Source organism: Camelus bactrianus, chromosome 32, assembly GCF_048773025.1.
Source record: "Camelus bactrianus isolate YW-2024 breed Bactrian camel chromosome 32, ASM4877302v1, whole genome shotgun sequence".
In the NCBI taxonomy this organism is placed as follows: domain Eukaryota; kingdom Metazoa; phylum Chordata; class Mammalia; order Artiodactyla; family Camelidae; genus Camelus; species Camelus bactrianus.
In genome coordinates, this window is record NC_133570.1 from 19,952,526 (window position 1) to 19,978,912 (window position 26,387).

Below are 26,387 nucleotides of genomic sequence, written 5' to 3' on the forward strand. Positions count from 1 at the left end.
GCCTCCAGCCTGGGCCCCTGCTCTCCCTCAGCTCCCCAACCCTGGTCGCTAAAGGCTGACACAGAAAGGATGAGGGGTCTGGACCCTGTGGTGGTCACAAGATCCAGAGCCGAGTGCCAGGTGAGCCAGGCATGTGAGAGCCACTGCCTCAGAGGAGAAAGCTGCCCACAACTTACAAATCCATTTGCCTAATTATGTGTCACCTCATTACAGTCCCAGAGAGACAAAAATCCACAAAGGAAAGAAAAAAAGGAAAATAAAGCCAAGGCCACGGTTGCGGGGCTGGGGAGGAAGAGGAGGTGACGGGTTGCACCTACTTGTTCCTGGAAACCTAGGCCTCTCTGTGCCCCCTCTTCTCGTTCAGACAGAAGGATGAGGTCTGTCCATACTGGCCTGGGCTGCTGAGCACAAGTCTCCAAAGGGCCCTCCCATCTCCCCCTACCTCCTGGTGACGAGGGGAAATGGGAGCCGCACCTCCTGGACCAAGAAGGCCTCCTGCATGATCTTGGGGCTGAGGCTCCGCAGCTGCTCGATGGTCTCATACTGGCCCTGGCAGGCTTTGAGCTTCTCGGGGGAGCCCAGCGCGTGCTTCAGCAGCACCAAGCCCACCCGGAAGATGATCTTGACTCCTGCATATGGGAGCGAGCAGTGAGTGCAAGGGGGTCTTTGGAGAGTTTCTCAGGAAATAGAGGCCTTCTGTGGTCTGGACTAGGGGCAAGGGTGCTCCCCCAAGCCCAGCCCAGTACCTTCACAGAAGAACATGTCCCAGACACGCAGCACGGAGCTCCAGGGCAAGGTGCGGGCAAAGGCACACATGAACCACTCTGTCATGTAGAGCAGTGGGTCGATCTTCTGCTGGCTGAGATGCTTGTGGGCCACAGGTGACACTTTCTGCAGCAGCGAGAAGAGGATCTCCCCGTCCAGCTGGATGGCCTCCTGGTGGGGACAGCAAGGACACAGAGCGATGACCATGTGCCCACAGCTGCCAGGGCGGGATCCGTGTCCCGGCCCCCAGCCCTCAGTCGGCGAATGCTGCAGGTGCCAACCTCATGCTGGGTGCTAGGATACAAGGATGAGCAAACCAGACACAGCTGGTCTCCCTCCTGGAGTGTGAGGTGCAAAGGGGAAGACGGACATGAATCACAGAAGCAAAGAGGTGGCTGAGTGCCCAGAACACGGCCGGAACAGGAATGCTGGGTGAGCATTCAGGTGAGGTGAGGTCCCACCTGTCAGGGTCAAGAAAATCTCCCAAGGGGTGAAAGCTGAGGGAAAAGAAGAGTTCTCAGAGGAAGGGGAGGGGCAGAGGTTGAGGCCAAATCAGGGAGAAACTCGGTGCACTGGAGGACCCACGATCCTGCCCAACAGCCGCACAGCTGGAGGCAGAGATAGAGGAAGCGTGCAACCAGTGATGCTGGAGCCCAGGAGGCCTGACCTGGCAGGCCTTGGGACTTCAGTCTGAAAGCAACAGAAGGCTGGGAAGGATTTAAGAGGGGGCAGGAATGGCTCAGAGAGTAAGGCCTAGAGAGGCCCCAAAGTGCGTCCAGTCTGGGGCAGGTTCCAGGCCAGGGCCCAGGCCCAGCCAGCACTCACCAGTTTCTCACTGTAGTAGCCGGGCAAGTACTTCTCACAGATCTGCACCAGGCACCAGAAGGCTTGCTGTTGGCAAAGGAGATGTGAGGCCTTGCTGCTAGGTGCTCCCTGCTCGCCCACCCACTCGTCCACCCGCCCAGGGCCTGGTGGTACCTCCGCAGGCATGTGCATGAGCAGGACGGCAGCAATGGGTGCCTGGGCCTGGCAGTAGCCCTCCTCAGGTCGGTACAGCGTGTAGGCCTTCAGCACACGGAATAGGTCCTGCTGGCTGTAGAGGCCAAGCAGGGCAGGGATGACAGGTGTGACCCTGCCACCCCTGCCCTCACCTGTGCCCCACCAGACCAGACCTGTCTTAGAAGCTGCACTTCCCTGGAGAGGGGATGTGACCTGATTGTGGTCACCAGGGGGTCAGTCTCCCACTGCAGCACATGGACTCTCACCTCCCCCACTTGACAGGTAGGGGAAAAGGCTCAAAGAGAAAGCAGGGGGCAAGGCCAGGGCAGGATGCCAAATACAGGGTTAGGATGTGTCAGGGCTGGAAGTGTGGGCCCCTCCCTCAGCAGCCATGGTCCCTCGGCCAGGCCAGCTTTGTTCCAGGTGCCTGTCTTGGTCTCCTGGCCTGGCCTGCCATATCTCTCCTCTCCCATGTATCCTCTGCCCACCCAACTCTCTCTTACCTTCTTTCTCCCCACCAGAACCTGTTTCCAGGCCAGGCAAGCCCCAGCACTCTGGGGAGTAAATGAGGAAGCTTCCCCAAAAGTAAAGAGGAGAAACGAAGAGGACTCCTCAGATTCAAACCACGGACGGGAAACTAACAGTGCAGTTTGGGGCCCCCAACTTCTGGGCCCCCAAAATACCCCCAAATTCATTTCACCTCCTCTGTCCCTCTGAGGGAAAGGCCAAGAGCCACCTCCAGCCCACAAGGCCCAGCCTGCTCACCCGTGGCCCCCCCGGGACACAAACATCTCGTGAAAAGGGAACTGCCGGTGCAGGTCACGCTCAATCACATCCAGCCACTTGGGGTCCCCAGGGGACATGTCCAGCTCCTAGAAGCAAGGTCAAGAGCATCTCTTAGAAGTTGGGGATGGCTGGGAGGACACAACTGTCCCAGCTATTGGAGGAGCTCCCACCACCAGGGACGATGTCCACCTGATCCCATCATGGGCTAGGCCTTCCTGAGGACAGGTCAGGAAGCTCAGGTAAGGAAGCCGAGGCAGGAGCAAAGAGACAAGCGGAGCAGGGGTCTGCAAACCCTGAGGGGTGATCCAGGCTCCAGGAAGACCCATGTGGGCGAGTGTCCATCATAGCTGTGGCTAGAAATAACCTCTAGGCACTGCATTCAGGACTCAAATACCTTATGTTACATCCTTAGATGGAAGACTACTGTCAAAGGAATGGCAACCCCATTTGTTAGCACCACTCTCAGCGGCACCCATGGATCTCACTGATTGTTCTCCTCAGCCCCCAAAAGACAGGTCCTGCCATTACACTGTTCACAGATGAGGAAACAGAGGGTCAAAGAAAAGTCAGTTGCCCAGTGTCTCGTGGTTAGAAAAGTGATGGAGCTGGGCCTGGAAGCCAGGTTGGCTCAGAGCTATCAATCCCAACTCCTCTGCTCCCCACTTCCCTGTACAAGTGGCGTCACCTATTCAGGAAGCAGGGTGTGTGTGATCTGCTGCACAGAGCACTGTGATGACATGTGTCAAACCAATAGACTCGGAACCATCGCTGGGTGCTGGGGTTTCAACAAAGTTCTACTCTTTTCTTTGAACTTCTGTGAGCATTTTACTATGAGTACCATTTATAAAAGCAAAGCTACTACACAAAGAAAAATCATTTCTTTGTCATTTGAAATGTTCTATATCTTGACTTGCTTGGTAACATAGGTACGTATTATTTGTCCAAACTCACTGAACTGCATGCTTAGGATCTCTGCATTTTACTTTATGTAAATTCACACCCCAACTTTAATAAAAGAAAGAAAAAAAATCAATGAAAAGGAAACCTAGAGGGCTGAGCAGGGAAGCAGACAAAGGACACGCTGCCTGCCAGGCAGTGTGAGGGGAGGCCCCCAGGAGGAAGGCTGGGTCCTCAGCAAACACATCAGTGGGCGTAGCCCCTGGCCCTGGTCCTGCCCAGCAGGTGACTTCATACACACCCCTTGTGTCTCCTCCATTGGAGGTGTCCCAGTATTGAAATAAGGACCAGGGTGCCAGGTAACCTGACACGAGAGAGTAAGCTGACGGAGTGTTGGAGGCTGGAAGGTAGAGGGTGCTGGGCGCCTCCACAGAGGGCCCGTGAGCAGGCACTAGAGGTGGGTGTGCAACCTCTAGGGCCCACACACCCTCAACACGGGCCCTGCGAGTGTCCAATGCGCCCTGCAGGTCAGGCCCAGGGCTGGATACTGTCCGAGCACAGTGCAGGTTTGCTTTTGTTGGAAAGGAGAGGAGAGTCCCACAGGTTCTCCTGAAGGGCCCAGTGAGGCAGGGACCCAAGAACCCAAAAAGTCAGGTCCTAGGATATGCTCGCCTGGTACCCCAGCAGTGCAGGGCACTCGGCCTCACAGGCGTGAGTGAGAGAGGAAAGGGTGCAGCTGAAGGGCCTGCGGGGAGAAAGTGTGCTGGGAATCGAAGGCCGGTGCAGGCTCTCTCCCAGAGAGCCCGAAAGTGCTGGTGCCACCATGAAGAGAAGCCGGAGAAGAAAACCTCGTAAGAAAAGGACTAGAAGGTCCTTCCCTGCCCAAGGAAGGAGGAAGTAGCAGCAAGTGCTGAGAAGAAGGAGCCACCAGGGGCTGCAGAACCTGCCCTGACAGCTGAGGCTGTGGTCAGCCGCCTGGGTCCACTAGGGAGCACTGGGACATGGACTGCTGCCACCATCTGCCCCATCACTGTAGCCTTGCCCCTGGGCTCTTGTGCCCACAGCAGGCAGAGGGAGCTTGTCATGCCTCCCCATGTCCTCCACCTCATCCACAGGCAAAGTCCTTACCAGTGTGTTCACAAACCACTGCTCTGGCCCCAAAGACTGCTTCCAGGGACCCACTACTCAGTTTCGGAGCATCTTGAAGGCCTTTCTTGGCAAATCTATCTTCTCCCACAAGCAACCTTCGAGACCCCACAGAGGTGGCCAGGTCTTCCCCGGATGCACCACTCTCCAGACATGTAGAGCACACAGCTCCGTGCTCTGGCTGCTCCCAGAGGATGTGCTCACATCTGCTAACTGTGGAACCAGGAGGCTGACTGGGCCACCCGGCGCTCGGTGCTCATGCCTGTGCTCTTGTAGCTGAGGGTAAGCCATGGGCTTAGGGTGAGGCTCCCATCCCTGAACCTCCCACTCTGCCCAAAACTCAGCCCACTGAAATGGAAGAGATGTAGCCACTGGGAGGAAGACTCTGGAGTCAAGACACCACGTGAGTGGGGCATGATATTAGTGCCCTGTGGGGCAGTCCAATTGCCCTGATTCAGGGCAACCCTCAGCCAGACACCACTAACCCCCTGTCCCCTAGGGCCAAGTGCTGCCAGCAAACAGCTCTCACCCCCTCCAAGTCAACAGCAGAAACTCTAGGCTGCCCTGCCTGCTCTTCTCAAGGAACGGGTTTGGCAGGACAGGAATGTTCACTGAAGCATGAAGTATGTCAACAAACAGCTAGTAGCTGGCAGTTCTGTCTCACTGCCTGTCACCAGTCCCAAGAGCCTGGGAGATACCCTGATGCCTGAGACCAAGTCTGGCAGGTGAGCCTGGGCAACCCCAGGGAAGCCAACTGGCTCCCCTAGTTCCCTAGAAGAACAGGCTGGAGGTGCTGCCCAGTCCAGGTGGGCCCCAAGAAGCCCCATGAATAGAGGGGTGTTCCTTACCCTGGCAACTGTGGGGTAGGGGACAGTACATGAGGGTGGGAAGGCATGGTTGCAGGGGGTATCCTCTCTGGCCCCTGACAGGTTTCTAAACTCTAAGGATACTGGTTTGGCTCTGCTACCCCTGGTGCTGGCAACCCCATAAGCAACACAGGTGAGCCATGCTTGGACAAGGCAGGAGAAAGAATAGAGGATAGGAGGCCAAGGGGTGCTAGGGTCCTGTGGCCCCACTGGGCAGGCCCCCAAAGGCCCGGAGCACAAGGCCCAGGGCAGTCAGGGAATGGTCTGAGTGTTCTCTCCCAACAACCAAGAGCTGAAGGGTGGCCTGCTAAATCCAAGAAAGCAAACCTGGTGGTTGTCAAGAGAAACAGCAGGAATAGGGGGTCCAAAATCTGTCCATCCCACTGAGGCCAGCTCAGGGCTGGAGCCTCAGAGGAGCAGAGCCCCCAGGAGTCACAGACTGGCCAGGCCTGGTGGCCGGGCTCTTGAGGGACGATCCCTCAATCACTCACACCACTGAGCTCTGGGTGAGCACACAGAGGATCACTGCCATGCAAAGGATATCAAGAGAGGACGGAGGGAGGGCAGGGTGAAGGAAGGGCAACTCACGTCAAACTTCCCAGGGTTCTGCTGCAGCTTCACCTTGCCCCCTGACAGGTATTGCCAAGCACGGCCCCGCAGAGAAGGTGGGATGCCCTTCTGGCACCGCAGACGGATCTGGAAGTCAAAAAGAGAGCTGTGCCCATGCAGCCACCTGGGCAGCTCCCCCAGAGGCTGTGTGCTAGCCCAGCCCTTCTGCTGGTGCACATCGGGCCTTCAGTGAGCACGTCAGCTAGAGCAGAAAAGGGGAGAAAAGAGGACTTCTCCTCCGTTGGTACAATGCAGATTCTATGACGAGGGGAGGAATATGACTGCAATTAGATACGCTGCCACCAGGTGATGGCAGAGTCCCCACGTTTCCTGGTCCAGTGATAATACAGGCATTCTTAAAGTCTACCACAGGGTTCTAAATCCCCATCACTATTTTCTGAATCAAAATGGAACCATACAAGTTAGAGGAGCCCCAAGGGATATCACCAGGGAGGGATGTGCACCATGTGGAGCACAACTCAGTCACAGGGAGAGTAGCTCACGAGGTGACCCAGAATGTGCCCAGAGACGTGGCCCAGGCACTTTCATGGGAGTATTTGTTTAAGCAGCTGTGTGGCAGGACACAGCCAGCCTAGAGAGGAAAGCTCTTAGGAGAACTCAGAAGGAAAATGGGAGCTGATCAGAATGGCTCCCTCTTTGTTGGGGCAAAGGCAGCTGGCCTGGGTGCAAGTCCTGATCCCAGCCGTTGCTAAAATGGCACAGGTCTTCCCCATCACTCACAGGCTGAGAGAGGTGAGGGAGGAAGTGTTTGGGGTAGCTCGTGACCCAGAACTAGTGCTCAATTCATTTGCTTACTGCCTTTATCAGAAAAAGGCTTCTGCAGCCAAAATCCAGTTTGGAAAACCATCGTGTCTTTTACAAATGGGGAAACTGAGGCATGGAGTGGGAAAATATTATGGTCACACTGTCAGGGACCCTGCCACCTCCCAGCTACACCACCTAGGCTAAAGGATTCAGCCCTGTGCACTTACCACTCCCCTGGCCTCTCGGAGCCAGACGGGAGGCCAGCTCCTCTGGGCTTGTGGGCAGATGAGGCTCTAAGGCAGCTGCCCTGATCATCCTCCTTGACCTCAAGGCCAAGGGTCCAGGAGGATGAGGACAAAGGTAGAGGCACCACTCCTATAGAATGGGGGTGGGGGATTGGCCAATGACACTCCCCTCGGCCCCTGCGCTAAGCAGCCTGGCCTGAGATGGAAATGGGAGCTCAGGGCAGTGGGAAGACAGCACCTGGATATGAGTCTGATTCCAGTGCTGACCTTGGCCAATCACTTCTCATCAACAGTAAGATAGAATAGTAACAACTAGGATTCTATTAGAAGGTGGCAGGGGGTGGGGTAGGGGGCAGAAACATGCTTAGCATGGGGCCTGACACAGTCTGTGTTCAACAAACGATGCTTTCCTCTCTCCGCCTCCAATCCCAGGAAGACGCCTGACATAGAAGCCCAGGGCCTCGGCTCATACCTAACCTCCCCTCACATGGAAACCCCCTCACAGTCCCATTGGAAGCTCTCAGAGTAGGGAGCACAGAAAGCCCAGGCTTCCTGATGACCAGCACAAACAAGAAAACTTTCCAAGGGTCAGAGAGAGTCAAGAACCAGGAAGGAGACAGACAGACAGGCTGAAGTCAGTGGGGGTAGAGCAGCATGGCTGGTCATAGGAGCCAAGCTTGAGCTTCTGGGACTGCCTGCAAAGTAGGGAGAGGAAGGGAGAAGGGAGCTGCCCCAGACTCCAGGAACAGTTTCCTGCTGCTGTGGGGCAAGGGTCTCCTGAAGGAAGCCACTTGATCTGGGCAGGCTTTGGCAAAGGGATGCAGTATGGCCCAGAACCACAGGCCCTTTAGGCTCTGCTCCCCCAGGGCCGAGCTCAGCTCAAGCCAGCCCCCACATCATCCAGGCCCAGAACACTTGGCTTGCCCCAGAGGAGCCCAGGAATACCTTCAGCCCACTAAGTTCTCAAAGAGGCCCCACCCTCACCCAGGCCCAGGGCCAGGGAAGTGGGGATGGAGAGCCAGAAGGTCAGCCAGCCTTCCCTCTCTGGCCTCTGGTATCCTTCTCAGCACGGAGGTGCTGAAGATGGCAATCTCCTCCTTAGGGAGGAGGCACTGGTGGAGATCAGGAAGGATAAAGCAAGGGAAAGCGCTCAGCAAACAGAAAGCACAAGGGATTATCATTCTCTGAGCCAAAGCCTTGGGAAAGGGGATCTCTGATGACAATCGAGTGAGGCCACACCCGGCCTGCAGAACTCCAGGGGGGCAGGGCCAAAGTTTGAGCAGAGCCCTACAAAGGAAGACAGCATTCTAGCCAGAGCCCTGCCTCCCTGGAGGGCCTGGCCCCCTCCTGGGGACTAGGATAAATGCAGTGGGTCTGGATCCACTTCCTGATGCAGGTACCGTCCTTCCTGTGCCACAACTTCCTGACTACTGGGAAAGCCCAAGCCTGCGCAGCAAGGCAGTAAGAGCTCCCAGGGCCAGTGAGGCAGGAGAGGAGCAGAGGGCTAGGTCCTCTGTGTAGGGTGGGGTGCAGCCTCCTGCGGTGACCCCTGCTGGGCAGGGGTAGCCCTTGGCCTCTAACCGCAGGGCCAGGGAAGCAAAGAGGAAGAGGAAGTGGTACTGGCTGCTCTGCTGAGAGGAGCTCCCCAAGGCTCCCCTCTGGAATCCCCATTTGCAAGGGAGGCTGGGGCAAGAAGGCGCTAGTCACCACAGCAGACAGTGGAAAGGGAGCCAAAGCTCAGGCTAAAAGCCCATGGGCGGAGGAAGCAGGGAAACAGATCCCAGAGTCAGGCAGGAAGCAGTTGAGAACAGCTGCCTTAAGAAAATATTTTTTAAGTGAAAGTTTTTCTAATAAACAAAAAACGAATGCCCCAAAGCCCACATAGAACAGCAAGAAAGAGCCCAGGGCACAGGGCTTTACAGTAGGAACCTCGATCAGGACTGTCATTCCCACTTGACCAGGAAAACTGAGGCTGAGAGGGTGAAGTGACTCACCCGAAGTTGCACAGCCAGCCGTGGGCACCAAGAGAGGAAGGCAGTGGGGCCGGGCCCAAGCCCTTATATGACCTTCAGTCCCGGGCTTTCTGCTAAGCCCTGCAGCCAGCTGGGCCAGCCTGAACTGGGCCAGCATGTCAGCGGACGACAGCAGGCCAGCGGGTTCACTGAGCACTAGGTACTTATGCAGAAAGACCCCAGCTGTGAGACTGTGGACAGGCCTCCTCTAGGCCAGGGAGTAAGTAGACACTGGACAAGAGTATCAGTGCACACACTGTGGTGAGTAAGGATGTTCTTACAGGATGACAGAGGTGATGCCTAAAGCAAGCCCACTAGAAAAGGACCATTGGGTATTTTCATTTTTATAAGACTATTAAATTGTGAGATTACTTTTCTTTCGTTTTGCTTTGGCCAGGAGGCAAGAGGGAACTCATCAAATTAATCCAGAGGCTGAAGAAGGCCCCTTATTGTGGTGGTGAAGAGTGCAGGCACCAAAGGCAGACTGCCTGGGTTCAAACCTTGATTCTGCAGTCGTCCTAAAGTGGGTAATACTGCCAGCAATCTCCCTGGGTGTTGTAAGGATTATCCAAGTCAAGTGCCCAGCACTCTGCAAATGTTCAACGCACATTAGCTATTATTAGTTTATAAAGTCCTCCCTGATAGGTGGTAAGCAGCAGTAAGGACTTCCCCCAGGAGAGCTGGAGGGAAGCTGCCCAAAGGGCTTTTGGCTAAGAGAGGTTTTAAAGTTTGTCTGCAGGACAAAGTTCTGTGTGGGTCTGAGGCCATCTGGGAGGACCGAGTGAAGCCTGGGCCTTGCCCTCCAGCCAGCTTCTGTTCCCATTTCTGAGATGGCAGATGGGGACACCTAAGGCAGCTGGCAGCTGGAGAAGCTCCTGCTCCTCCAAGCTGGTGCAGCTCCTCCCTCTTCACTTCCTCCCCACACTGTCCACTCCCAGCCGGAGGCCCCAGGCCAGGCCCCTCACCTTTTTGTGCTTCTTGGCCATCCATTTGTCCCAGTTGTTGAGCATGTCCAGCCACTTAGACTCCCTCTGCCTCAGCACCTCCAGCGGGACTTCCTCCAGCCTGTGGAGCAGAGGGCAGGGCCTGTCAGACGTGCCAAGAGAAGCAAAGGCCCTGGCCGAGGCCCTGGCCACCAGTCTGGTCGGTCTCCATTCCTCCCCCTGCTCCCCATCCCTGCCATTCCCTTCGGAGCTGCTAACTCATGAACGCCCTGACACAGATGCGAGGGAACACGGCCCCCTCCCTGGAAGCCATAGGTTGGAGAGATACCAAGTTCAAGTGCCCACTCCCCCAGTGTGTCAAGCGGCCAGGAGTCACCGTGCCCCTCTGGGGCAGAGGCCTGAGTGCCTGCATCTGTGCACCAAAGCAAAGTATTCCCATCCTGGGTCTGTCTCAACAAGTAAGCCTCTTCAGAGGTCTACGTGCAAGGTACAGAGCTGGACGAACAAACTAGTCAAACAAGTACAGAAATCACATGCTCACCTCTTCACTCCACCAAAACTAGTTACTCATAGTTTCCCCAATTACGCACTGGCCCTTTCCCACTTCTCAGCCTTTGCTGGAATAGTCTCTGCCTATCAAAATCCTAAACACGCTTCACAGCCCTAACAAATAGGCATCGAATACCACTTGTATTTATACATCTGCTAACTGAGGAGCTATCACTACTGGCATTGTTCTAGGGCCAGGGCGTCTGGGCCAGCTTCGGGGAAGCACAAGTGTGACTAGAACAAAGTCCCAGCCCTCACAACACTGACATTCTACAGAGCTCTGAATGTCCGCTAGAGCCAGTGAGGAACACACCTCAGCATGAAGACCCACCCCGGGTAGCCCCAAAGAGCTGAGGCAGGCTGGGGCAAGATATCTGGCTTAAAGGGCACTGCAAGTGAGCGAGCTTCCTCCAAGGAGTGAGTCCCTGGGAATTCACGAGTTCACATAACTAAGGGGCAAAGAGAAGAAGGAGACTAGCATTTGTAGGCTGTGTACTCTACATATGCTTCCTTATTTAGTCTACAGAGCAATACTGGTAAGAAAACAACAATGGAAAAAATAAATATATGTGTGCACCTCTCTACCCACACATGCACACTCTCTTCTTAAAATTATTTTTAAAATGGTGGAATATGGATCTTTAAAATTTCTTTTTGTGCCCTTTTTTTTTTTATTAAAAAAGTACTTGACATCATCAAGAAGTAAGATACTCGGGGAGGGCATATTGCTGAGAGTCAAACAGCAAATCAGTGGAAAAACCCAGACTCAGATCCAAGTTAAATCCTAGCCAAGTGCCTCCACTCAGTCCTGCTGACCTCCCAGAAAAGAGCGCAGGGTCAAGGCACTCGGGCAGCTGGGAGGAGGCTCTCAGGAACAGGACACGGTGGGGCTAGGGTTTGGCCCAGGCCTCGATTCTGATTCTTTTTCTGCCGGAAGGAAATGCACTGCGGTAACTTTTACTGGTTGGAAGAGCAGAGGGAGGGGCCCGAGCAGAGCAGAGGCCTCCAGACACAAAAGGGCAAGCCCTCTTCTTCAGTGTGTTTTATATGGAGAACTGCACAGACCTGAGAGCAGCCTTACTGCTGAACAACCAAGGAGGGACAACAGCCTGGGGCAAACACGGCCCCCTCTACACACTGACATAGGCCACTGCCCTCTGGAACTGCTGCCTCTCTCACCACCTAGAGGCAGAACCAGGGCTCCAGGACACTGTTTCTTATCCTTGTCCATAGGAGAAAAGCAGAGACCACCTCTTTAGATAAGGTAATATACAAAGGAATGGATGCATGTGTCCAGGCAAACCCCAAACACACAGGGAGCAAAAAACAAAGGCCCAGCATCACAGGCTAGGTTGCCTCCCATCACCTACAAAGCACTCACTTACACAAGTCAGAGGATGAGCCTCCCAGCTAACCAAAAGAAAGAGGGTGCCCACACTGAGGCAGCAGGAAATCTCAGCAGTTATGGATGTGGATAATATCTGATCCAATCCTTGCATTGAGTAGATGAGAAAATGGAGGCCCATAATAGGACAAGACTTTCACCTGAGATTACCAGTTTCCAGACAATTCCCATCTGATTAAATACATGCTCATTTGATACCTCAACCCTCCAGTCAGTCTTTGTTGATAAGATCTGACATCAGGGCCTCAGAGATACCCATTCTTCCAACTACAAATATACAGGGGAACACATTCAAGTTCAGTGTTCTTTTAAATGATGCCAGATAACAACTTTGGCAGTTTCAAAGCCGCAGCATAAAACCTCAAACCGGAATTTCAAATGGGTACAGAGCAAACAACCATATTTCCTGGATTCTAAGACACTACTGATTTTAAATTACACTCTTGATTTGGCAAGATCTTTCCAGAAACAAAAAACCCACCACTACTTTACATGTGCACTGAAAGGTTCATACATGTCAACTGAAAGATCCATTCTGATTTTTAAAACCTTAAATTGGGACATTTTTGAGGAAATACAGTCATCTGAGTGACTTCTCCTCCAACAACAGAGTTTAACCCACCTGGAGAGGGTGGGAAGGAAGGCACGGGAGGTCTAGGTGCACCCAGCACTCAGCACTCCACATGCCCCTTAACTGCAGGTCATCTGCTGACGTACAGGATGTGCTCCTGAAAAGCTGCAGGCGATCCCTTTTTTTTTAAATCATAAGGTTCACACAGCATTCAGTCTAGTCGGTCAGGATCTCAGAAGGCATCTGATCAGACTGCTGTCTGATTCAGGAAACCCTTCTACAATAGTCCCTTTGCCCTCTCTGAACCTGTTTCCCTATTTGATTAGATGGCCTGCACTGTGAATTGACCCTCAAAGGATGCCCAGAAAGGAGCCATGAGATGAAGTTGGAGGCATGATGACACAGAGGCCCTGAGGTGGCTTCCTCCTAACAGTGGGGGGAAGAGCATGAGCAAGTTTCTAGTGACAGGGAAGTTGATCAAAGGGTCAGTTTAGGGGTCAAACTGCCCATGGGGAATGCTTCAGTTCTGAGAGTTTCACTCACCCTGTTAGAGAACCCCTCTTTCCACGGACTTACGGTCAATCATTCTACGACAAAGGAGGCAAGAATATACAATGGAGAAAAGACAGTCTCTTCAATAAGTGGTGTTGGGAAAACTGGACAGCTACATGTAGAAGAATGAAATTAGAACATTCTCTAACACTATATACTAAAATAAACTTAAAATGGATTAAAGACCTAAATGTAAAACCAGGTACTATAAAACTCCTAGAGGAAAACATAGGCAGAACACTCTTTGACATAAATCCTAGCAGTAATTTTTTGGATCTGTCTCCCAAAGTAAAGGAAATAAAAGCAAAAATAAACAAATGGGACCTAATTAAATTTAAAAGCTTTTGCATAGCAAAAGAAACCATCGACAAAACAAAAAGACAAACTATGAATGGGAGAAAATAATTCCAAATGATATGACTGATGAGGGATTAATATCCAACATATATAAACAGCTCATACAACTCAACATCAAAAAAACAAGCAACGCAATTAAAAAATGGGCAGAACTGAACAGATTTTTTTCCAAAAAAGACATACAGATGACTGACAGGAACATGAAAAGATACTCAGCAGTGCTAATCATTAGGGAAATGCACATCAAAACAAGATATCACCTCACACCTGTCAGGCTGTCATCAAAAGAACACAAATAACAAATGTTGGTGAGAATGCAGGAAAAAAAAAGAACCCTCGTACACTGTAGATAAGAATGTAAATTGGTACAGCCACTATGGAAAACAGCATGGAGGTTTCTCAAAAAACTGAATATAGAACTACCACATGACCCTGCAATTCCACTCCTGGGTATATATCCAAAAAACACAAAAACACCAATTTCAAAAGATACAGGCACCCCAGCGTTCACAGCAGTATTATTTACAGTTGCCAAGATATGGAAGCAACCTAAGTGTCCATCAACAGATGAATGGATAAAATGTTGTATGTATATGCAAAGGAATACTACTCAGCCATAAAAAAGAACGAAGCTTTGCCATTAGCAGCAACGTGAATGGACTTGGAGGGCATTATGCTAAGTGAAATAAGTCAGACAGAGAAAGACAAATATTGTATGATATCACTTATATGTGGAATCTTAAAAATACAACAAACTAGTGACTATACCCCTCCCCCCAAAAAAAGCAGACTCACAGATATAGAAAACAAACTAGTGGGTACCAGGAGGGAAGGGCCAGACAGGGGTCAGGGAGTGAGTGGCACAAATTACTGGGTGGAAAAATAGGCTCAAGGATGTACTGTATAACACAGGGAACATAGCCAGTATTTTGTAATAACTGTAAATGGAAAGTAATCTTTAAAAATTTTTTAAATTAAAAAAAAAATATGGAGAAAAACTTAGGGAAACACATCTTACCAGGGTACCAGGTATTAGAGGAACATATAAAAAATGTCTAGTAGTTTGCAAGTGACTTTAAAATCAATACTAAAATTACTAAAGATTAACCCCGAAATATTTTAATGTGATTTATATTTTAATGTGAACATTCAAATGTATAAAGTTTTATTACTGTTTATTAGCATATTTTAAAATTTTAGACTGTAAGGTTATTTCAATCCATTGCATGTCAATAGCTGACTGGGTTTCTCCTGAAAAAAATAAAATCACATGTGTTTTTAATATCAAAACTAAAGAAATATTTTGAAAATTAAAAAAGAAAAGAAAAGAAAACCCTTCTTTGGCTAATGTGGCCTGAAGGAGTCTTTGTAACCAAAAGAGCCTAATGAAAACACTCTCCAGTGGCCCAGCCTCTGCTGGAACTCCTCCAGGGATGGGGCCTCATTATCTCCAGGAGAAGCCACTCTATTGCTGAAGTTTCTACTGTTAAAACTTTCTTCCCCATGTAATGCCAAAATTTTCCTGGTACCTTCTATCTATAATCTCAACTCCCTCTTCTAAGGCTGAACAATTCTCAGCCAGATCAATCTCATACCAAGCACACACATGCTTACCCCTTGTCACCCACCCATCCCTACCTGGAATGTCCTTTCTTCTCCCCTCTCCAAGTCACAGCAACACTTTCAGGGCCCAACATAACAATAAAAACCACTTCAACCATCACAGCAGAAATGGCAGTTACCATTTGTACATCATTTACTGCTTACCAACATCTTCCTAAATGCTTATATACATTATTCTCATGTACATTTTATAATACCCTACCCTAATATTCTCTCCATTTTCCAGAAGTAGAACCCACACTTAGTAAAGTGTCTTGCTTAAGGCCATGTTGCTGGACTCAAACCCAGGTCTGCCTCACCCCACAGCCCATGCTCTTGACCATGTACTACACTCCTCTGCCCTTAATGGTCAAGCCCTCAGCCTGCACACAGCCTCCATGCCTGCCCAGATCTCATCAGCTGTCCTCCAATCTGAAGACCTTCATCTTGACTTAGAACACCATTTCTCAAAGTTTCTAAACTGAGACCCACAGTAAGAAAAACACTTTATACTGAGAGTATACACACACACACACACACAACCAAAATATATTTTATAAAACAATTTACTTACATCTACTGATGCACCTGATATTTTCAGTTCAATTGTTATATTATTCTATTCTATTTCTTCTTTTTTTTTTTAATGCTGGTCACAATGCCCTAAAATTGATTTCTGCACTAAATCCCTAATGAATCAAGACATGGTCTGAAACGAGCACTTCATTACAACTTGCATCATATTGCTCAGCACTATCCCTTCCTAACTGGATTGGGTCTTGAACTTCTTTAACTCCCACCATGTACCTCACAGGTGTTCAACAGATGCCTGCCTGGTTTGCTCCATGACATACCTTTATTTGTATTGCATTCAGGGCTACAGGCCACTGTTGGCTACATCAATTTTATTTGTGCCCCTAGTAGCCCAGTGAGATCCTCACAGATTAATTACCATTTCCATTTGACCCATGAGAAACCTGACCCAATCAGAGAGACTACGACTTGGGCAGTTACAAAGCTATTAAGAGGCAAAACCAGGGCTTTCCTTTGCCACAGTGATTCATGTACTGCTTCTTGCTCCCCTGGGAAGGCTGTGAGGAAATTAGGCCGTTCTCCAGATGCCTCCGTGGGGCTCTATCTCTGGCTCCAAGGACAGGAGATAGTCTAACCCCCTCCTCCAGTGTTCTGACTGTTCCAGTGAGCGGCCTGACCATACCTAGCCATGCTCAGTGAGGCCAACATGCTGGATGGACAGAGCTCGCAAGCACATCCCCAGCTGGAGATGGCAAGCCTGGGCAAAAGTGCTATTTGTCAGCCATTCCCTCCTGAGAGAAAGAGGCACAGAGGAGACAGAATGGGCAACCAGGGACTGACAGCCCAGATTCTGCGGGCTCTCACGCTGAGCTAGGCTAGCCGTGCTGTACCATGCCATAGCCCAAGGCAGCAGTGACACTCCACTGACCTCCATCTCTGCAGGCTCCTCAGCTTTCTCCCCAAACACAGAAGCTGAAGGCTTCCAAGTTCTCAGAGGGACAAGACGGTTCCCGAGTCTCTCTCATCTAGTCCTTCCAGACATTTACTTTCCACCCAAGCACACCTTAGCCCCGGTGGTTGGCAGACTCAGCCAGCTGTGGTGACTGCACCCATGACCCCTTTTTCAAATGGTGGAAGATAAACTTTGGTCCCAAGGAACCAGTGTAACCCCCTCCTCCAAGCTTCACTCTTCAAACCAGCCCAAAGAGAAACACAACTCAAGCAGAAAGCCCAAGATCACAGACCTCAGGACTGACCTTCCTCATCTCAAGCATGAGGAAAGCCAGGGGGAGTGTGGTAGAGAGTAAGAAGAGTGGGGACTTGAAGCCAACCAAACTAGGTTTCCATTCCAGCTCCTCCACCTGGGAGACAGACTTCCCTAAGTCTCAACTTGTTCATCTTTAAGGGACCATTACACACACCTCATACTTTCTAGGCTTAAATGAAGAATAAATTTGTGTAAGGGCCCAGCCTGGTGGGTGGCCAGCTAATGGCAGCTTTTAGGCGACTTGTATTTACAGCTTACCTTGCACTTTCACATCCCTGTTCTCATCCAACTTGCAGCAGGGCAGGATTATCCCCATTTTACTCATGAAGCAATTGAGGCTTCAAGAGATTAAGCCAATTACTCAATGACACACAGACTGTAACTCCTGGCTTCTGATCCAGCTCTGCCACTTTGTGACTGCTCCACTCTCTGAGCTTCTGGTTTCCCACCTGCAACATGGGGGCAATGTCACCCCTTCAGAGGGCGGCAGTAAAGACCAACCATATGAGACAGTAAGAGCGGACACACTTGCAGCGATCGCTCTGTGCCAGCTCCGCCAAGCACTATATAGGCACACAATTCCCCAAGGAAGTAGCTTTCATTATCTCCACTTAACAGACAAAAAAACCTAAAGCTTAGCGCAGTTGAGGAATCTCTCCAAGGTTACACAGCCTAGAAGTAGAGGCTGCCAACTGAGCACTAAACTATCCAATAAATATAAAGTGACCCACATGTAACGGGGCCTCAAAGCCTGTTACATTCTCTTCCTTCTCCTTTACCACCCAATAAAGTAGGGAACCCCTACTCTCCGTGCTGAGATGGGCAAGAGTGAGCAAGATGAAAGTGTGGGAAATTGGGAAGTGGATGTGTAGAGACAGCACAGCCAATCACAGACCCAGGGACACCAAAGGCAGGGGAGCTACCCTCTCCCACCCAGAGCTGGAAAAAGAAATGAGGATAAACAAAAGGCTGACCTACTTTGCACACTGAAGCCACCTCTGTAGTTTATTAACCTAAGAGGTGGTAATGACTGAAAGTATAAATAGTTTTTATGCCAGCTCTATTAACAACTTATGATAGGAAACTGAAATGCAAGAGAGGGTAGGCTGGTGGTATACAAATGGCCAACGGTTATGGCTGGGAGGCCTGTGAGGTCACCCAGTGAGTCCATTCCCTCCCCAGACAGCCAGGGAAGCTCACAGACCAAAGGGTAAGTGATCTGCCCAAGGCCACACTGTGAGCCAGTGTGGAAAAGGAAGATGGTCTGCAGCAGCCTGGTGCTCCCTCCTTTGGCCTGGCAGCCCCAGGCTTGGAGGTAGAGCAGTGTCCAGGCTCCCTGTCTGGGTGAGAGAGAGTCTGGCTTGCTCCACTCCCCTCCTACTCCCAGTGCAAGTTAGTTCTGGTTCTGCCTCCCTTTCCCATAAGGAATTCCCTGGCTTTGCTCCTTCTAGCCCTGGGTCAGCACTCAGTGGTAAACAGGTTCCCTCCACCCTTCTCTGGCCTCAGTGCCCTGGGCCTCTGCCCAGCTCTCCACTCTGCTCAGCCCCACCCGCCTCGATGTCAGAGGTAAGAAATGGTTCCTTTAAGCACCAGCCTTGCTGGCTCCAAAAAGAGGGAATCCCTCTTCCCTCTCTGCCACCCAGCTAGGGAAAGGTACATATCACAACAGAAACCCCCAGGGCAGCGCTCCGTGACAAATGAAGAGAGGAATGGAGACTATTCTCAACAGAAGACATCCCTTCCCCAAGCTCCCACCACTACCGGCAAAGTAGGGCTTAAAATTCCCCACCAGCAACTGGGTCCTAAGGTCAAAACTCACTGTGGCACCCTATGACTCATGTATGACCCCCTCACCTATCCTTACAAAACTGCTAGATTTTATTGATAGATCTTATCAAGTTAGTCTTCACTCATTGCTTATTTCTGCCAAGATTCCTTCAGGGCTCCCTACCGCCATCCTTGTCCACCAGAAACCTCAGGCCCTGGCTCTCAGGCTCTCCTATTGTCTCCACGCATCCCTCCCTCTTTTTTCCCCAGTCCTATCTCTAGACGGCCCTCTCTCTGAGCTGCCCTCCCCTTACCCGTCTCCCTACTCTAATTCAGTCCCGCTCATCTTCCGAGGCCTCATTCAGAATAACCTCCCATCTCTACAAAGCCTTTCCTAACCACTCCAGGGACAGAACACAATCAGAACATCATTATATTCCATACACATCTCTCTAGAGCTCTGTTCCAGGCCCTGAATCTACAAAGTTAATAAAATGTAGTCCCCGCTGTTGAGGAGGTCAATCTGGCAGAGGAGGTTGAGGAGGTCAATCTGGCAGAGGAGGCAGATGGGTGAGTAAATAACCAGCACACACAGAAGTGCTACCACAGAAGCACGTAGAAGGCGCTAGGAGACTGCAAGCCCCCAGGGTGGAAGTGAGGGTGTTTAGGGAAAGCTCTAAAGGGGAGCTGACTTTTGAGATGGTCTTTGAAGGGTGACAGGAAGCAGCCAGGATGAGAAAGGGGAAAGAGCACACCAGGTAGAAGACCCAGTATGCGAAAGCACAAGTTAATAGAAAAGGTCCTGGCTTGTCTGGAGAATGTGAACAGTCCAGGAGAGCAAGTCCAGCTTCTCCACCTGACTGTCCGCTCCACTGGGGCAACATTCCACAAGAAGGTGTGCTCCTGGAGGGCAGTGGCTCAGCCAGTCACACTCTCTGCAGTGTGTCCTGGCCCTAGAACAGAACCTGGTACCTAGCTGGTGTTCAATTAACGTGTGTTGACAGATTCATTAGCTTTGTGACCTCTGGCACTCTGAGTTTCAGTTTTCTCCGCGCTGAGATCCTCCACCTTGAGATCAGGTGGGAAAAGCACCAGGACAGGAAGTGCTTGATAAAAGGCACTCCCGCTCTGGCCTGATGCCAGCTCTGGATCTGCCTTGAAGCCCAGCACAGGGCTGAGCACAGATGTACTTGATGATGGCCTTTTACAACATTATAATTCTATATTCAATTAACGAACTGAATGTCTGTTACAACACTTACCAGGCACTTGCTATGGACCAGACATGGTTCTCAGCACTTAAATTATTTCATTTAATCCTGACAACAAGCCCATGAGATAGATACTCTAATTCTCTCCCTCTCCCTCTCCCTCTCCCTCTCTCTCTCTCTCTCTCTCTCTCTCTCTCTCTCTCTCACACACACACACACACACACACACACACACACACCAACTTCTGCACATGAAGAAACAGGTTTTCAGCAAGCCAGTGACTCTCCAATGTCCAGAGCGAGCAGAGGACAGCTCTGGGAGGTGAATCCAGGCCCAGCTCTTCTCCTGCTCTGCCACTCAACTCCGGCACTGACTGTTGTCCACTGGGCTGGGAATGCACAAGCCTTGCTCCCAGGGAGCCTGGAGCTTAGTGGCTCAGAGCCACAAAATGTGTGATGCTTGCACTTTACTGCTCTGCCTCTGTAAAATGGAGATTATATGATAACTACATCTCACAGAGTTAAATGAGATGGTATTGGTGAAAGCCTGGTCCACCATGCAGGCTATCCTGTGAAATGGCATTACCATGTGACTATGCTGGGAGGATGGAGGGGGTCACCCGGAGGTAGGACAGGAAGCCCAGGATGAAAGCCTACCAGGAAAACTGAAGGAGGGTGGTGGTAATTATGAAGCAAACTCTAACTCCTTCCCCAAGTGACTGCCACTGCCCAAGAGAGCAGGCAGTGCTGTGGTTGCAGGCTGTGAACTAAATCTTTCAGGAGACGCACCTCACTTCTCACTTCCGCTTAATCTTCACAGGCCAAAGGAGAAGGAAGATCAGGCCCTCACACCAGGGCCCTCAGAGTCAGGGTCACTTGAGAGCTCTGTTCCAAATGACTCAGTGAGGAACTGACTGGGGGATTCCCAACCTGCCCTCACAGGTCAGAAAGCTCCAGACCACAGGTGGAGGAGGACTGTCTCCTGTCTTACCCTGAAGGCCCAAGGATGGGTAGACAGAGCACAGGAGGGGGCCTGGATTTTCACACGCAGGCTGCCTCTTCTCTCACCATTATGCCAAAGGCCTGAAGTGAACCTTACAGGATAATTCACACTCTTAATTCTAAGAGCCACCACATACCACGGAGCCCTTACTTTGGGACAGACACTGTCCTGGGAGCCTTACCAACATTACCTCCCTTAATCCTCATGACCATAACTGGCGTTGGCCCAGTCCCCTCTCCCAGTGCCACCACCTGGCCCATTTACAGACCCAGAGAGGTCACATGGTTAGAAAGTTACACAGCCAGGACTTGAAGCCACGTCTGCTGGTGTCTTGAACCCAGGCTCTCCCAGATCCAAATTTAAGATCTCCTTTTTTTTGTGAAACTAAGATGGAGAGGGAAGGGAAAGATACAGTATCCTTCAAAAGTGGCAGTCTAGGAAGGATCACTTCTGGACACACAGCATCCAGGGCCCAGAGTGCACAGAGGAGGAACAAGAGTTCTCCATACTATGTTCCTGGGTCCGCTTATGCCCAGCTTCTCCTACCTTGTCTTGGGGCACGTAAGGGGCTGTGTGTGGAGACCTGGGACAGGAAGTGTGCCAGCCATTATAACAATTCAACAATAAAAACAACTTGAGAAGCCCACTGGGAAAAGTGTAGACACTTGGGGCTGAGCTGAAGTCCTAAGGCTGGGACAGGAAGAGGGAGGAGAGGCCACACAGCGGCAAGCAGCTTTGGTTAAGATGGAAAATTAGGAAGGAGGAGTCCTGGCTTCCAGGCACAATTCCATCGCTTGTTCAGTTTTGGTTTCCTTGTCTGTAAACAGAGCAAAATAAAACTTACCCTACTGACTTCCCATAGCTCCTGTAAGAGTTACTGCAAGGCAGTGAGAATGAAAGCACTTTGCAGACTAAAGAGCTAGACAAATCAAAGCATTCTTTGATTTGACTGCATTCCCAAAGACATGAGGGCCACTGGCCCGACAAACAAAGAGAGGTTCTCTCACAAAAGGAACAGAGCATGCTAGAAGCACTGGCCTCTCTGGGCTGTGCCATGACAACCCCTTGCACTTGGGTGGTACCTGATAAATAACTTCTCAAAGCCCTTTTCAAATACTCCAAGGTCAGTCTCAGATTGTTAGAAGCAGAAGAGCTCTTTAAAATTTTCCCATTAAAACTGCCTTAGTTTATACATAGGGGAAACTGAGGCTTAGAAAGGTTAAGCAACTTTCCCAAGGTCACACAGCTAGTTAGGGGCCCAGTGAGGCAGGACTCAGTCTACTGATCCTTGTTCAGCAGTCTTTGTTTACACATGCTTCAAACCCAGTTAGGATTTGATCCTCACAATCCTTTTATAACACAAGCCACACATTTATCTACTTGCCGAATATCTGACATCCTTGCTAGGCTCTAAGTCCTGGAGGCCAGGACCAAGTCTGTAACCCCAGAGCCTAGCACATGGCTGCACACATAGGATCTGCTGGATGAAAAGCAGGAAGCATTAGCCCCACGGTCAGGTGAGGGGACATGCTTACGTCACATATAACAAGGGTCAGTGGTCGAGCCAGCACTGGCACCCTGATCCCTGCGTACAGAGCCCTTCCCCACACTAGCCTAAATCCATATATCCAGCCAGAATCATGCCTGAGAAACAGCTGGCTGTGCCCTGAAGGACTGAGGGGTTCACTCTCTCATAGGCACTGGAATTGCTTCCACGTGTCCCAACTCAGGCACCAGCTCCAGGAATAGAATAAAGACTCAAGGCGAGATCAAGTCAGCCCTCAGCTGCCATCTGCCTCCCCTTGATCAGCTTATGTGTGTAAAGCCCCAAACCTACCCTCCCTAGCTGCACACCACCCAAAGGTATGTTATCCATGCCCTCAGGCCTTACTCCTCTCTCCTCAAAGAGGACTTTGCCCTCCTTGCAGCCTTCCTTGCCATCCAATATGTTTATCGGGCAGACACCACAAGGCTCAGTTCCACTCACCCCACCCCCTCCCAAACAGGCCAGCTAACCAACCCGCTCTCCTACTGAAGAGAGACAAAGAACCCCTTGATGTGCCCTGGGCGTGCCAGTCATGCCAGGCACCTTGGGGAGCCCAGGGCTGTGACAAAGCAGAGTCAGCAGTGGCCCACTGTCTGCTTCAGAGGAAGGCCACAGCTGGCCTTCTTTCCCTGTGGCCAGAAGACCCCAGGATAGGTTCTGTGAGGGGCTAGCTAGGCTGCTTCAGTTTGTCCAGAACTTTTCCAACTCCCCATCAGTCCACACAGCCAGTCAGGCACCAAGGCCTACTGATTTGCTGGCCTCTTCATCCTCATAGCTCCACAACTCTTCCAGGCCTCTCTACAGCCCTTTTGGGCTGTCCCAAACTCTCCCAACCGGCCTCACTGCCTGTGGTCCAGCTCCTCTTTATGCCATCGTCCACGCCAGCACCCGACTGAAGAAACACAAGAAGCCTCAGTCTGACATTCAAAGCTAGGCAGCCTGCCCCACCTACTCTCCCACCCTCCCCTTGCTTCACATCATCCTCCCGCCTTCTGTTCCTGTCACCTCTGCTCATGGCACACCATATTTCTCATACAGCTGGCTTTTTGGAGGACTTTGCACACACATCCCCTCTCATACAAGAGAATGCCCTTCCTTGCTCCTTCTGAGGCCTGGATCAAATACCACTTCTTTTTTCTGGGCTCCTATAGGTGGAGCTGGCTGCTTCTTCCTATACATTCCCAGAGCAACCGCACACCTCCATTATAGCCTTTACTGCTCAACAATGTAATGATTTCTTTGTGCTTCTATTTTCCAACCAGTTTGTGAACACCTTGAGGACAACAAGACACAGATGTCTCGATCAACTCTATATCCCTTGTCCCAGTCATAGGGGCTGGTAGAGTAGGTGCTCAGCTCACTGCTAAGACAGATAAACTGGTGAGAGTAAACCTTGGTTTCTCTCCCAGGCTCCTGAGTCTGCTGCCTACTTCCCTATCTGAAGAACGGCAAAGAGGTAAGCTGTGCCACTCTCTGAGGAACTGGACAGAGAATAGAATGGAGTAGGGAGGGGTGGGAAGGAGAAGGAAAAGAGAAAGATGAAATAAGGAAAGCCAAAGTTGGCAGCTGCCCTGAAGTCCTGGATAGGGAAATTGTAAGCAGGTGAAGCATCGGGAGAGTTGGCTTGCCAGTGGATCAGCCAGGACAGTTTTCTCCCTGCCAGGCAGGGTCCCTGGGGCCAGGAAAGCAGCAGATTTGCCAGGGCAGACAACGCAGCTAAAGGAGGCCTCCTCCCCTTCAGGTGTGCTACCAGCAGGATAAAGAGAGTTATCAGCTAGGACACTGACAATGGGTGAGTGATGGCTGGGTTCTGCTTTGGCGGGGAATGCAACCTGGCCTGGAGGTTCAACTGGCTCAGAGTGAGGAAGAGAATGGGCAGTCCATATAGCTGCAGTATCAATGAGCTGAGAATCAGAAGATCTGGAATCCCTCCCTACTCTGGCTCCACTGTTAACTAACTGCAAGGCTTCTCCAAGCCTCAGATTTCTCATCTGTACGGGGTACATAATCCCTGCCTTACTCACAAAAGAAACACTCTTCCAAAAGGCACCAAGTGGCCAGCAAAGTCAAATAGCCATTATGCAATATTTTGGGGTCAAGAGCAACGCAGTGTGGACTCTGGCCTATGGGAGGGCTAGAGCAGGCCTGACCTGGCCATGCTTCCAGAGCCTCCCCAAGAATCTTCCTCACTGGGTCTTTCTCTGGCTTGGCTGGCCATGGACTTTGACTGTACTGAGAGACCTGCCTTGCCCTCCACACTGGGATGGGGAAGTAGCCAGGTTCTTGCTACCTCCTGCTCTGGGTGTGGGGGCCTCAGGGACTGGTGAGAACCTGGCACCCTGCCTGCTGCCACCTTAGCAAGGCTTAGTCACTGGATTCAGTGTTGAGAAACAGGTTCTAGTCCCAGTTCTGCCACTGACCAGTTGGCAAACCTTGGGCACTTTCTTCTTAGATCTTCAGCATACTCATCCACAAAATGGGACAGCCAACACTCTCAGGGGAAAGTGAGGGTTCACCATGGATTATGGGTCACTCCTGCCCACAGGGGATGGACCCTCACTGATGTTCATCATCACAGACAGAGATGGAAAGTAGAAAATGAAGACAGGACCCCTAGCTACTACAGTCTCTATGGGGAAGAAGAAAATTCATTGAGCGCCTACTGAGTTGTCAGGCTCTCTTCAAACATCAGCTCATTTAAACCTACAACCCTGCAAAGTCAGTATTAACATAACAATTTCACAGTGAGAAACTGAGGCTCAGAAAGATGAAACAACATGTCCAAGGTCACAAAGACAACCAGACTCCAGAGCGTATGTGAGGAGGAAGGAAGACAGAACACCTTCTTTCCCCCACCTCAGTGTAAATAGATTGGGAGACTGGAACAGAGGCAGGCCTCACCAGCTCCCTGAAGGTCCTGTTTCAGACCCAGATGCTGGAGGACAAAACATCAAGCAAGTCCCATCATGTTATCTCTTTCCCACAGCTTAGGATTTCCTAGCAGGCGGACACACAGGCACCTTCCCAGGGTGGCAGCAGTGTGTCGGCCCGCTCCTTCACCAAGTCAAGTCTTGTCTGAGGCCCTAGAACACCCACAGGGCAACCAAACCAGACTTCCCTTTGAAGCTGGAGGAAGAGAAGGAGGAGAAAAAATGAAGGACCTGTGGTCCAGAGTCATAGCCCAGGGCCCCACATGTGCAGTTGCCTCCTTCCAGATGGGCCACCCAGGGACCACTCCACTGCCAGCTCCATACTTTCCTGGGAACTGCAATAGCTCAAGAAAAGAGGATGCTCTGAACTTGTAAACTGGAGAAGATGGCGGAAAAGCAGAGATGCAGGCCCTGGCCTGCCAGGAGGGCCCTGGCCCAACAAAAACTGGCACAGACCAAACTACAGGGATGCCAATCAAGCCAGTTCTACAACTTTTCCAAAGTCATAGGGCTTGCCATAGCTGGCTAGGAGTAGTGGAGGGCCCAGGGGACAGGGAAACTGAATCAGCAGAAGACAATACTGCTTTTCCAGATGTTTCTCCCTGGGCCCAGTTCAGATCCCTCTCCCCCCTAACAGGAAGCCAACTCCCATGGGATACCAGAGAGCATAGCCCCTTACTTCATCTGGCCAGCAGCACTGAGCAGACTGAAGCTGGGTGGGAAACTCCAGCTTCAGAAGGCCAGCCCTGGCAATCACCTAGGAAAAGAAGAGGGAGGTCGGGGACACCACCCCTCTCAGACCATCTCCCTCAGGCCAGAGACCTGGTATCCAATTGATATCCTTCTTTCCCTTCCTGACCGCGCCCTCTATGCTGCAGAAGGGACCTCTCAAACAGGGCTGCTCTTCCTAGCCCAGTGATAGAAATGGTAACATTACTCCTCCCACCCTTCCCTGCTTGAGGATACTTCTTTCTCCTCTTCTGGTCCTTCCTGGGCTTCAACAACCAGCTCAGTCGACAGTCAAGCCAAAAGAATCTAACGCTGCCAGCACTCCTGTCT

At 51.1% G+C, this 26,387-nt stretch overlaps 1 protein-coding gene across 2 annotated transcripts in view; it reads right to left on the bottom strand.

Moving 5' to 3' along the window:
• Positions 1-26,387, bottom strand: part of TBC1D10A (TBC1 domain family member 10A) — a 30,927-nt gene that overhangs the window by 894 nt on the left and 3,646 nt on the right. The window contains exons 1-8 of one of the 2 annotated variants that reach the window (XM_045513942.2): positions 10,363-10,498; positions 10,056-10,155; positions 6,048-6,155; positions 2,530-2,636; positions 1,744-1,858; positions 1,591-1,656; positions 747-936; positions 475-629 (exon numbers count right to left, since the gene is read on the bottom strand). In XM_045513942.2, coding sequence (XP_045369898.1) covers positions 475-629; positions 747-936; positions 1,591-1,656; positions 1,744-1,858; positions 2,530-2,636; positions 6,048-6,155; positions 10,056-10,100 — 786 coding nt within the window. In that variant the 5' untranslated portion in view covers positions 10,101-10,155; positions 10,363-10,498. Of the gene's footprint in view, positions 1-474; positions 630-746; positions 937-1,590; positions 1,657-1,743; positions 1,859-2,529; positions 2,637-6,047; positions 6,156-10,055; positions 10,156-10,362; positions 10,499-26,387 lie in introns of those variants that run through there. The other variant, XM_074356607.1, reaches the window with a different exon arrangement.